The following is a 14,189-nucleotide window of genomic DNA, read 5'->3' as shown; positions in this document are numbered from 1 at the left end:
TCGGACAAAGACCAATGCTGTGATTTGGATTCGCGGACATGCCATTCACTACTTATTTGGACAATCTGTAGACTCTGCACTCGATTTTTGGACATACCTCAATGACCGTCATTATGTCGTTGTCCGTCACCCAAAATACAGACAATTTTTCTCGAACTTCCTTGGGAGTGCTTTCCACGAGCCGCCTCGCAGCTGGAATGTGTTAAGCCAAGAGAGAAGAAGGTTTCCTGTTTGAACCAATGAACATTTCTGAACAATTGAACGGAACACATCAATTTCGAGAAGACGTGACTCAACATATTACCAGCGGAGCGCAGAAGGCCTCTGATCAATTACACAAAAAAATAAAAATAAATAAATAAATATAAAACAAAAAAAATTCAAATAAAATTCAGAAAAAGGAAGATTTTGTTTTGTTTTTAAGGATAGCCCTAACCTTGATTTCCCATATTTCCCCTGGTATATAGGCAGCTCTCTGGGTTAGGTTTAGTCAGGAGCCAACGCCTGAAGTGGCCCAGATTTTTTTTTGTTATAGGATGAAAAGTGGCGGTGGCACTTGTTTTTTTTAGTTCCATTTTATTAAAAAAAATAGGGGTAGCGTAAAAAAAAAAGAAAAAAAGTGGAAATTAAAAAAAAAAGAAGGCTGCGTCAAAAAAAAAAAAAAAAGTGGTTCTAGGCGCTTCAGTCTGGAACCGCGCGACTGCTACGGTCGCAGGTTCGAATCCTGCCTCGGGTATGGATGTGTGTGATGACCTTAGGTTAGTTAGGTTTAAGTAGTTCTAAGTGCTAGGGGACTGATGACCTCAGATGTTAAGTCCCATAGTGCTCAGAGCCGTTTGATCGTTTGTTCCCTGTTATCTTCCTTGTAGCTATATTTGTCTGTACAGCTGTGATTGCCCTTTTTAGACATATCCATTCTTCGTCAGCGGAACTGCCCGTTGTAGTATTGGCTATTGCAGCATCTACAGCCTTAGAGAATTTCATCAGCACATCATCGCTCGTCTGTACTTGAGTATCCCACTCCTTTCCACACTGGCTCTTCCGAACAATTCGCGCAAACTTCAGCCCACTCTTCATCTTCCTGGGGAAAGTTTACAATTCAGTACTTGATTTCGGAATCTCTGTCTAACCATGATGCTGTGGCACAGCAAACGGTGGGAGTGGAAGTGGCTGGGTATTGTGTGGGCGAAAAACGCTTTACAAATTTCCAGCACATTTATTAACAACACAATCTAATAAATCAGAGCGCATGAGTAAAAAGAAGCCACAAGGAAAACGACCGAAACTAAATCCGCAGTTAGTCTTTAACTTAATATCTGGCGTAACATGCCAAATGGAAAAATTCCTGCCCTTGAAATAATATTAGCTTTATAGTAACACGGAGGGCGCAAAACTATAGAAAACCGTTTTGCTAATAACTATTCAAGCTGCAAGGAATCTCAAGAAAAATAAAGTAGCAAGGTTCCAGCTCAGGACACAATATCCAAAATTAAACCAACTTAAGTCGGCACACCATGCACCAAAACTAATAGTGATACAATAATGAACAAAAGAAATAGTAGATAATTAAGGCACACTAAATCAGGCTACACAATGCTGGCCACAAGACGAAATAAATCTGAACAATAATTCAACCAAGACCATAAATCTCAAAATCAGAAAAATAAAACAGTTAAGCACAATTGACAATATTGTAAGGTACACCCTTAGGGTTTTTAATTCGTATAAAATCTCGTCCTATTTTACTTATTTCAGATAACAACGCTAGGTCTTGCAGCGGCCCTACCGTTGTGGCAAAATGTTAGGTTGATGCATAAGTTCGTAGTGTTTTTGTTTTACGTGTTGGTATTCTGGTTTCTATGGGTTTATTTATCGATTGCCATTTTTTATTTGTAGCTCACTATTGCTATTTGAGTTTAGATTTTGTCATTTGGAGATAGCGAGTTGAGCTGTCAACGCTAGAAAATGGAGTGCTAAGTGGAGAAATCGGAACATTTCCGACATATTCTTCTGTTTGAGGTGAACAGAGGGGTGACTGCAGCGGGTGTAGCCAGAAACATTTCTGCCGTGTGTGAGGATAATGCCATTGGACAGAGTACAGCAAGAAAACAGTTTTATCGTTTTACGGAGGATCGTCTTGACGTTAGTGACTCTCCACGTTCAGGAAGATCTGCGGGGTTCGATAATGATCGTTTAAACGGATTAATCCACAATTAACCACGTCAGTGTACTCTAGAATTGGCAAATGTGATTAATCAATCCACCAACGTGCGACATTTGCATGTAACGAGAAAGGTTCAAACTTCAGGTGTGTGGGTACCGCATGCTCTAATCCAAAATCACGGAAATCAGCAGGTGCATCTCTGCTTGCTCGTCATCAACTGGCTCATGAACAACACCGACCATTCCTACCCTATGTCGTTACTGGTGATGAGAAACGGTGTCTTTACACTAAAATAAGGAAAAGAAAGTAACTTCCCGTGCAAAGACCTACACCACGAATCATCATGTTGTGCATCTGGTGGGCCGGCGACGGTGAAGTGTACTACTAATTGCTTCGGGTGTTGATATTTATTGTCAGCAAAATAACTAGCACAGGTGAAGCTGAAACACAGCCAGACACAGATGTTTACACATCAGTGTTCAACCGAGCAGAAGTAGCACAACATTCCTCCTGTGCACTGCCTTCCGAGAGCAGACACTACAGCTAATAACATATGACTGCGTCTCGTCACCACCATCTTCTTTCGAGCCACGATTCTAGGGCCCGTCCACTCACCTAGAACAGGAACCGATGTCTCATCTTGATAACACTTGACTGCTAGCTCAGTCACCAACTCCACCATCACTGCCTGCACTGCTGGCCACGAGAACTTGCCAGTCCTTGTACAGCCGACTCCCATCTCAGTTGCTCGTTTGTTGCTCTGCCTCCTCAATGGCTGTCTACACACTGTCCTTGTGTCCACTGAAACACCATTAGCTTGCAGTCTCCATGATGAGAGCTGCCACTCCATCCTCCATAAAGACGAGTCCTCTATCACAGACTGCGAGCATTCAACGGTCCTCGTCTTCTCAGGTGCCGCTATTCGCCAGCCACCTCCCTGAACCGACCACTCTGGGACGTAAACAACCCAGCTGGTGCATCAACCCTGGCCCACCACTGCAAGCGACGTCTAGCCCTGCTGCAGTTCCCCATTGTCCCTAGTACTGTCAGGTGTTATTTCCACTTCCTTGACCCACACAAGGCTGCTCCCCTCTGTCCCTGATGACCACTCGTAGTCTCGCCACAGCATTTTTTTCCTTTATTGCATTTCGATTCCCCCTCTGGGGGGGTGGGGCGGGTTGGCAGCAGCGTAATATGCTGCTCTACAGCACACAGAAAAGTTAAAAAGCATAATGAGAATATAAAAAACAAGAAAAAAGGCGATAAAACGGTGACATAAAAAAGTGTAAAATGGCGGATAGTTGTGGAATTTAAAATATAAAAACAGTGCAGTGACAATGCAGATGAAGACACACAATAAGTAGACAGGCACAGTTAAAAAAAACAAGGCAACAGTCTGGTTTCTGTTCACATGAGATAAAAAACACAACTAGCGACAGTATGGTGGCTGGTCACAACACTGACAGGGGATGCATAACACTGAACAGTCACTTAAAACATCACTATACAGATGACATGGTGGCAGATGGGGGGGGGGGGGCAGGACCCGGACCGATGTGGGGGAAAAGGGGGGAGGAGAGGAAAATAAAAAAAGGGGAGGCGATGGAGAGAGGGGACATAGAAAAGGGGGGGGGGCTGGGTGGACGCAAGAAGGAGTGGGAAAGCCAGTGGAGGGGAGAGCAAAAAGGACTAGGGGGAGAGAAGGAAGGCAGAGAGAGGGTAGGGGGGGAAAACAGGAGGGAAAGGGGGGAGAGGGAGGCCAGGAAAAGGGACAGAAGAAGGTAGGGGGAGGTGGGAATCAGATTTGATAGAAGGGGTAAATGGAGAGAGGCATCATCTGGGTAGGGGGGACACAAAGCTGAAGGCACGGCAGAAGGCAGGGGTTGGAGAGGAGCAACCAGGGGATGAGGGGGATGAAGGCGGCAGGAGGTGTAGAGGATGCGGATATGTTCGAGGAAAAGGAGCAGATGGGGGAAAGGAATCAGGTCATAGAGGATCCACGGGGGGGAAGCCACAGCACTGCATTCCGCTATTTTGTAGTTACTCTCACGCTCTGTCGTGACGGGAACTTATCACGAGTGCTGACAACAGCCAACAAATGGGGAACGAATTGAACTGTACCTTGAAACGCCAATTCACGGCACATTATAATCCAGCTGGAATATTCCCATTGCTTTAGGCTTTTAGCGACTTTACTTCCTCCTTCTGCGATTTTTGAATGTTGTATTCGCCATTGCTACCTGAATTAGCTGACTCCTCACTCTTACTGCCTTGCCCGTAATGATCCATAACTCTGTCTTCTATTCTGTCTCATACTACAACACTACAATTTAATGAATCGATTCAATGTCAGGAGAATGCGTACACTTTAATTTATTTGGGAACAATTTTAAAGTCCTCCTCTTCCAATTCGTTTATAGTGCATAATCCATTTATCGCAGCTGGTTGCACATCATTACGTTGTTCCCTGAATGGTGGTACACACATTAGAAACGAATTCCTATCAGCAGTTTTATTCTTCACAACGGGTATTTAGCATATAAGAGGAGATATTTATACTTGGTTCTTGCTTTTTCTGGTACGAAATTCTATTTCATCACATGTCAAACGCCGGGCTCTGCTGCTGAGTTTGTAGTCACTGCGAGACACATCTATTAGACTCCAGGCTCAGTCATACGTTGCCAGCAGCTGCCACTAGATGGAATTCACATCGTCTGAAACTACAATATATATTCTCGTAGCATCGTTGTCAATGAAAAAATAGTGTAATGTAATGTATCTGGTACTCAGGCTGATTCAGCTGCCCCTACTGCTGTCGTTTAATGCAACCTGCAATGTTATATCTGGCCTTCAAAAACCAGGCGGAAGATGTTGATATTCTTTCGCTCTCTACGCGCGAACTATTAGCCCCACAGAAAAATTGAGCAGAGTCTTTCCGTAGGACTTTTAATGAAGTTAAATTTGGCATTGGCATTCACTGTAGGCCACGGTTTTCGAGTTATTCAAGAAAAACTACAAATTTGGTCTTCAAACGCACCTCCTCCCCGACACTCATCTCTCACTAGTCAGGATTTCTAGTGCGTTGTTCATAGCACTCCCTCCTACCACCATATAAAAATTTCCGGCTACACGAAATACTCCCAGTATTCGACATTTTTTACTTTCCATTGATCGGGGTATTACGCCACCAGCGTAGTCGACTAGTAAATATGTCCGTGAGGGCACTAAAAGAAAAACGACTTTAGTAAACGTTACTTTAAAACTAATTACTTTGACTATTGGATCCAAACTTAATCCTTCTAAGTGCAGTAGTTTCGTAGTCAGGAGGGCTGACGAATGCAACCATTTAATTCTTTTTTTTATGCTGTTAAAATTCACAAAACTGTTAAGTAAAATTTACACAAACGTCGATTTTGCGGTTTGTAAGTGTTCGACTAAGGCGGTGGCATAATAAGGCCAAGCCATGAACACCAAGAAAGGTCGAATGTGGGAAATAATTCATGCAGTCGCAAATTTTTAGACAGTGGGTTTGTCATGAAGAGCAAACATACTAGAAATCCTGACCGATGGGTGCTGATACTGGGGGAGGGGGTGCGTTTGAAGGTCAATTTCGTAGGTTTTTCTTGAATAACTCGAAAACTACGGCCACTAGCGAAAACATACGCCGATACAAAATTTAGCTAATTTAAATTTTATACAGAAAAGGTCCTGTTCATTTTGTCTTTACGTCTAATAGCTTACGCATAGCAAGCGAGAGAATACGAAGATCTCGCTCATGATCCTTGACGGCCAGATATTGTTTCTTTATGCGAAATCCGTTATTGTCTACTACCGTGTGCTCCATTTTGTTTTAAAAAAATTTTCCTTGACTTCTTAGCTCATGCTTGCCAGGACTGGTGCATTTAAGGTAATTTTTCGTGTAGCCATATGGTTAAAAACTGATATGGATAGGTAGCGAATTTGCTAATATCGGAACTAAAGCGTAATTTTAACATTTATAACTTTATTACTGGGTATTTACCTGATGTGTAGGCGTTTTGTGCCATCGTTTATAATTGTATGCGTATGTAAATGTGGTCAAGGAATCTAGTTTTTCTTTCAATAAAAAAAAAATTACGACGTAAAAACATAAAGATCTCATATTTGTTTGAAAGCAAAAAATAAATGCATAGAAACAGATAGTTGTGCTAATTCTCATATGCACTTTTAACTGATTTCCTAACAATTATTTTATTACGCTGCTTGGTATTTATGCACAACTTGGCACAGATGACCGTCCTTGCAACGAAATGCAAAGGCCTTTATGTTCCACAGAAAATAACCGTAGTAAATCACTCAGGACAGATGTTCTGATGGGGTATTCAGACAGGGAAATAGACTGTTTCTCTCTTTACAGAGTAATTCTTGTTAATGTTTAAAAAAAACCCGAAGCGACGCAGATGGTGCTGACCTGTGACACAAGTAATTTAATATAAGACACAATGGGCCCCAAATGTCGGGAAATACCCCGAAGGCGGTCGACAAATGTTGAACGTGTGACGTCGCCAGATGACGCATCACGCAGGACGCGCAACGACTGGGCTTGTCAGTCCTACCTTCTCCGGTTGTGGACAGTGCTACAGATCGCCCGGCCAGGCTACTCTGTTTTCAAACACCTTTTGCAGATGTAGAAGTTAACCAACCAAAAACTGTTTTTATTTTGTGCTTCTTTCCTTTTGTTCTTTCTGTTTTTGTTTACAGAATTTATTTAGTAATGAACACGAACTTCTTTTGCTGGTAGCGATGCAGTTCAGAAGGTTATACTCAATTACTTGCGACGCAATGTGATAGGCTTTTGTTCTACTGTACTTCGCAGCCAATCAGCGGGGACCGCGAGATCGGTAAATAAAGTAATGAATATTATGTCAATGTAGACACATAACTGTCTACCGCAGTGCAAAAAACTGCTGCCGGCTAGATACAAGATCGAACCCTGAGCCCCAAGCGCTAATGTCACGCCCGTAGGCAAGGGACCACACTGACGTGAACACTTGATTTGGTTTGGGATGATCATGTGTAAGAGACGGATAGATTCCACTGCTGCACATGAGGCGACGTACGTCATCTGGCGACGTCACGTATTCAACGTTTGTCATCCACTTCTGGAGTATTTCTCGACATTTGCGGCCCTATGTGTCTTATATAAAATTACTTGTCTCAGCGTCATCTACGTTGCTTCGGTGGTTTTTAAACATTTATAAGAATCACTGTGCATACTGAAATCCATAAGTAAAGATACGATTTATTACCAAAAGTATATCTGAAATCATTTAATGGACATAACTCCACTTGGAACCACCACGCAGCGAACCGATATAATACCGGTGACATTCAGCTAAACAGAAAGCAAGACACGTTTTAATCAGGTATCTCATTTGATTCCATTTGAAGCTATAATTTTACGATGTTCTTGATATCAAGGACATGTTGTAAATGCACGTCGCTGCAAGCTTAAAAAATACATTGTGCATTTAATCTTATACTGAATGACTTTAATATCGATTTTTTATGAATATCACATTGCACTACGAAATTTAGATCAATAATATTACGAAGATTTTCTCTTTTCGGAATTCTCATTGCACTTCAAGATTCCAGTAAACAATAATTTGACGATTTAGTGAAAGTGAAAAAGACGTTTCTCGGCTCTACATAGATAATTATGTTTAACATGTACCTGGAATACTGAACTACTCATGTAATTATTTCGAGTGACGATTGCTAGAATAGAGCCAGCTAGCTTTAAGCTAACTGAGACAATACTTTTAACCGTGCATTTTTCTTCTGAGGTTCCGTGAAATTGAAGCCCTTGGACTTTGATTCTGAGACGCGGGACGTAAGTGAAAGACATGCATGTGAATCCTGGCTGCATCACATAAATTTTTATTTTGGATTGAGCTGAACAGTTCACACGTATGCGACAGACATTACTATTTCTAACGGCATACGTTGTCGCCAAAGATAATCTGAGTTATCGCACAATCACCCAGGATTATTAGATTTTCATTTGCCATCACATATTGCAACACTTGATCAATGTTTGCAAATTCTTTCTCTATCCCATCTGCTGCTTGTGGCGCCAGTATGCGTAACCCAACTATTGTCGGTGACGTTAGTTTGCTGTCAGTGCTGTTGAGAATAATCCTATCAATTAACTCTTCCTATTTGTGAAGAATGGTGCGAATTCTAGTAAAATCATCCCTGTATAAAGCAGCGTCTAATCTATGTGTACATAAAAGACAATGTCCTAATTGACTGACTCATCATCGCTCAGCCCAACCCGTTAAAGATAGACGCTTGGAATTTGGATAGGGTGTGAATCGTATATTTCAGGCATCGTTTGCGAAGGGATTGTTCGTAATTCCACCCCTAAAGGACTGAAACAGGGGATGGAAAGCTTTTTGAAAATGTCTTTATTAAGGCAATTTTGAAGCTAGATCTACTAAAATTGGTATTTGGTTTCTCAGTCAGGAATAAATAACTGGGTGTTTCAGCATTTTACAAATTTAACCAATAACTGGGTGAACTGTGGGTGAAATTTTTTTAATAAGTCAGTCTTAAAGAACTACTAATGCGTTTCAAATTAAAATTGGTATTTGACTGTTCGGTTAGAGACAAAAACATACGTGTTTCACTGTTTTCGGATATTCAGCCCGTAAGGGGCGAAGTATGGGATAAAAATTTTAAAGAAAATAATTCGTTGTGTCAAAAAAAGTTTTAAATCTGAGTATATGAAAGTGGTATTTCACTTAGCAGTTAGATATAAGGAATATGTGCTAGGGGATGCAAGTTCCTATGGAAATATCACCACAAAAACGCAAAAGACACGATTAACAACAACTTCGGACGCAAGGTACAAAAATCACTTTTTGTCCTTAATTAACGTGAAAAGTCTAGAAGGTTCTGCAATTTGTGAAAAACATAAATATATATAAGGAGAACAGTCAACAGTAACATGCGCCACTTCGTATGTACTGAAGTGTGTGGAGACAGGTGCTTGCAGTCGAATCACGACGATGAACGTGGCGGCGTTGATGTCGCAGCCTTAGAATAGCAGTCTACGCGAGCGAAGCTGCAGGCGCTAAGCTTGTATAAAACTGTGACCATCGACGCCGCCACGTTCATCGTCGGGATTCGACTACAAGTACCTGTCTCTACACACTTCAGTACATACAGAGATGACTGTTCTCCTTCAAGTCAGTCGAAATGCTCTTCTAAAAATCCACGAACAGGGGCCAGTAAGCGGGACTTACCGCACGACGACGTTGATGTTGTCCTCTGGAGTGGAGGGCGACCTCAGCGACCCGGTGGCGCTCACCTCCAGCAGGTCCGAGCTGGAGCTGCTCCTGCAACACCAAACAGCGGGCACTCACCGACACAGCACATCAAATTGTTCTCACAAGCGGTCTGCAAATTCTACAGTGAACACTCATTTGCGAGGAAAGTAAGACTACTGCAACTATTCAGACAGAATGTTGCGCCATCACTATTCTGAATAGATATTCACTTATACACAGTCTTAATTTATAGAAGACTGCGGTTGATTTACTTGGATACTGCGTTTGTCAGTAATGTAGAGTGATGACATTGGATGATGCATTGGATGATGCATGGCGCTCAAGCCTCAACGCAATAAAGGCATGAACTTTCCCGGGTTCGATTCCCGGCGGGGTCAGGGATTTTCTCTGCCTCGTGATGACTGGGTGTTGTGTGCTGTCCTTACGTTAGTTAGGTTTAAGTAGTTCTAAGTTCTAGGGGACTGATGACCATAGATGTTAAGTCCCATAGTGCTCAGAGCCATTTGAACCATTTGAATTGCTGTGCTGCAACACCCCCTCCCCAGGTCGCCAGATCTGAAACCGATCGATCACGTATGGAATATGGAATGATGGAATGTAATTGAATGTGGCGTGAGAGCTCATCGCCCCCGTCCGGAATTTACGGGAATCAGGTGACTTGTGTGTGCAGATGTAGTGCAAGCAAGCTCCCTCCAGTCACCTACCAACTCGACTGGTATGTCATCGGAGGAACATTTCGTCACTGCCTACTATTCTTACCAGTTCCTCTACTTTGTACCGGCTGTAAACATTGTGTTCTTTAAAGATATGTTTCCTGGCTGTTTTGTCAGTTTTGTATGTTCATTCCGTTCAGCGACGCTACTTAAAATATTGAGCACATCATTATGCTGCGTTGTTCGTCTGATTACCATTTGGCGCGTAAATCTGAAACAACCGCAGCCATGATGACCTGCACCGTTCGTTCGCTTCGTAACTACAATCGCGCACCAAGCAATTAGTTTCCAATGTCTGATTAATATGCATTCATTTCCTTCGACAAGAAAACGGTATCCTAATGGCAAATCAATGGCCAATCTGCCACAAATCTCTACACATTTTCGTTATTTTTATATATGGCGATGCCATTATGTTGGGTATACTATGACGTTCCAGGTCCTTACCTGGAGTAAGGGAAGCATAATGGAACCGCCGCCAGCTTGCCCCCCGTCCCGCAGTACAGGTGTCAAGGAGCTGTTCCCCTAGAAGGCGACGGATTTGCGGCTTCCCATCGGCATTAGAAGAGATATGGCGATTCATCAAACCATCCAACGCTGTGCTACTGCTCCATGGTCCAGTGTCGATGGTCACGTGCTCATTTCAGTCGCCGGCCGGAGTGGCCAAGCGGTTCTAGGCGCTACAGTCTGGAACGGCGTGACCGCTCCGGTCGCAGGATCGAATACTGCCTCGGGCATGGATGTGTGTGATGTCCTTAGGTTAGTTAGGTTTAAGTAGTTCTAAGTTCTAGGGGACTGATGACCTCAGAAGTTAAGTCCCATAGTGCTCAGAGCCATTTGAGCCATTTCATTTCAGCCGTAGTTGTCGATGTCGTGGTGTTAGCGGTGGTACATGCGTGAGTCGCCGGCTGCGAAGGCCCATCGTTAGGCGTGTTTGGTGCACTGCGTGTTCAGACACACTTATACTCTGCCCAGCATTAAAGTCTGATGTTAGTTCTGCCACAGCTCGCCACCTGTCCTGTTTTACCAGTCTGCCTAGCCTACGACGTCCGACATCTGTGATGTGGGCTGGAGATCAACCCCACAACATCTGGACGTGGTTCCGCCTTCGTTTTGCTACGTGTTGAACACACTCACCACAGCACTTCTCGAACACGCGACGAGTCGTGCAGTTTCTGACTCATTCGTGACGAGCCTTCGGGTAATAACAATCTGCCCTCGGTCAAATTCAGATAGCTGATTGATCAGTGAATTTTAAATAACATTTCTTGCGATAAGCATATTATAACTCACATCTAATATGGAATCAAGCATTTAGAAATTACTGTGGCACAAATAGTGCAGGAAAAACACGGTTTCTACAGTATTCGTTCTTGATAAGCACAAAATTAAACAAATTACAGGCCGATTGATTTAAACTAAGAGCACTGGCTGCTAGACACGAGAGGAGGGATCCAACAGGGAGAGAAAGACGAAAGTGATGAAACACAGTTAATGAAGGCGGGGGAAAAGAAAGTGACGTGACTGGTTGAGAAATAAAAACACAAAGAAGCGTAACTTGCAGAAGACAGTGAGAAAACAGTATATACATGTTAATTTTTGGGGAACTTTGTTAGGATCACAGAAAGCATTGCTTCAGCCTCTCCTCAAAAGTAACTGGGCATTGAATTGTGCGCGGAGGCGGACGGCAACAACAGGGCAAGAGTTTCCCAGTGCACAATGATGTTTCACTCTGCAGTGGATTGTGCGCTAATTTGAAACTTCCTGGCAGTTTAAAACTCTCTTCCGGAACCCGTCTCGAAGTAGACACCTTCACACTTCTATCGACTGAGCTATCCAAGCGAGACTCAAGATAGCTCCTCACAATTGTGTAAGGTAGGAAATGAGGTACTGGCTGAAGCAAAGCTGTGATGGAGGATCGTGAGCCGTGCTTGAATAGCTCGGTAGAGCACTTGCCCGTTAAATGCGAAGGTCCCGGGATCGGCGGCGCGGCAAACAGGAACTTTCGAGTATTTGTGTTTTATTGGTGGGCACAGCTAGAGTACTAGATAAACGATCACTTGTGTTATGATGAGATGACAGCTACTTGGTCTCTGATGCGATGTACTGGTGAGGCGTCACCCCCCCCCCCCCCCCCTGTCGCGTAATGACAGCCGAAAAATGATTGGTATATCTCAGATAGGTTCGTGCACTTACTTGAAAAGTAACTAACGAAAGAACACTAATTATATCGATCGTTCATGTTCGAACAACCGCCGCCACCCTCGCCAGTTTTTTGATACATGATTAAGAGATAACACATGTATCACACAGCCAACCGGTTGTAAGTAACTGTTTGGTACATTTACCTAGGTTTCGTCACCTCTGAGGATGTCTTTATCAGGATGAAATTTTAAGAAACCGTAAAGTTACATTGCGAGAAGGCAGTGGTCAAAGTTTCGAGCAGATAAGCTGATGTCAGAAATTAAAATTAAACACGTTCCACCCTTTGGCATTTATGTATGCCATGCTAGGAACAACATCAGACAAGTTGTAATTTTTGACTTGAGTATATCTGCTCGAAACTTCGGCCACTGCCTTCTCGCAATGTAACTTCACGCTTTCTTAAAATTTCATTCTGATGAAGACATCCTTAGAGGTGTCGAAACTAAGGTCAGAGTAACAAACAGTTATTTGCAAACGGCTGCCTGTGTGATTCCTATGACTAAACTTATACACGATTGCTGAGAGACAGCCATGTTTAAAACTGTATTAACAGGGTTAGAATCAATAACGGAGACGACACAACAGACAGATTTAAATAATCTTTATCGATCAAATACATTGACAACGACGAAACACACATCTCCTGAGCTTGAGCTCCTAACAACAAAAGGCTACAGCACAGAAGAGAAGACGAAAGAGCAGCGGCTTTCCAATCACCACTTTTACAACTTCTGGAAGTTTTGCTATGTTAAATGCAATATTTGAACACATAGCGAATACGTTTTTCACAAACATGTTTCTCCTTTACCAATGAGATATGGTTTCCCTATTATATATCATTATATTACCAATTATGAGAATAAAAAATAGGGAAAAAAAGATATTATGAAACGCTTTACTGGGGTGAATCCGCACTGAGGAGCCGATGAAGTAGGCAGGCCTGTAACAAATGATCAATTTGAAAAAATACACCTTTGATATATAGGAATTGGTGAAACATGGCAGCTGTGTGAAAAAGGTAAAAGGCAGACATTTCAAATAAGTGTATTATTTTAAAAACTTAAGGATGACTATACAGAATTTATAGTGGATAATAAAGTTTCTCTTCTCAAATAAAATGTTAGATACCGAGAAAGATTTGGTCAAGCTTCAGTTAAAGCAAGAGTCTGCACTAAAGCTCGACTGCCAATGAGAAGTGTGAACTTGAATTACAGAGGGTAATTGCGCGATTACGCTACAGACTTTCATGAATGATGAAGATGGGTTAAGGTATCAGTTTGAAGTAAAGAGCTATGATCCCGAAACGACCGAGATGAAAGTTACAAGCGAAAATCGTTCTGATACATTTTACATTGGACCGCTTCTACTGTAAAATCTTTGCTTTCCATTTTTTGAGGGGAGGTGGTATGGACCAAAACTAGAAAAAAATGTTTAGAAAACGTGGGCTCTAAAGTGCATACCTTAAGAGCTATCAGCGCATGTCGGTCTTTGCTACTGTGAAACATCTATTCTAGTGAACAAGTGCTCATAGCCCTCAAGGCATGCACTTTACCGCCCAAGTTAACTCGACGATTTTTTCATATTTTGGTTCATACTACCTCCTCTCTAAAAATGAAAAGCAAAAATCTCAGCCAAAGATATGAGAACGATTTTCGTTTGCAACTATTGATTCGGTCGTTTCCGGACCAGGATATCTTAACTTAAACTGATACATTCACCATTCTCCGTCATTCCTGGAATTTTGTAACATCATTGCCGAATCAATCTGTA

At 42.4% G+C, this 14,189-nt stretch overlaps 1 protein-coding gene across 1 annotated transcript in view; it reads right to left on the bottom strand.

The window, feature by feature from the left end:
• Positions 1-14,189, bottom strand: part of LOC126457630 (kinesin-like protein KIF12) — a gene marked incomplete at its 5' end in the record, with an annotated part of 606,856 nt that overhangs the window by 428,938 nt on the left and 163,729 nt on the right. Inside the window, one exon of the mRNA XM_050094104.1 lies at positions 9,457-9,549. Within this exon, the coding sequence (XP_049950061.1) occupies positions 9,457-9,549 (93 nt within the window). The remainder of the gene's footprint in view (positions 1-9,456; positions 9,550-14,189) is intronic.

This window comes from Schistocerca serialis, chromosome 1 (genome assembly GCF_023864345.2).
Source record: "Schistocerca serialis cubense isolate TAMUIC-IGC-003099 chromosome 1, iqSchSeri2.2, whole genome shotgun sequence".
Lineage (NCBI taxonomy): Eukaryota > Metazoa > Arthropoda > Insecta > Orthoptera > Acrididae > Schistocerca > Schistocerca serialis.
The sequence above is the reverse complement of the archived record's forward strand: the minus strand, read 5'-3'. Positions and strand labels throughout refer to the sequence as shown.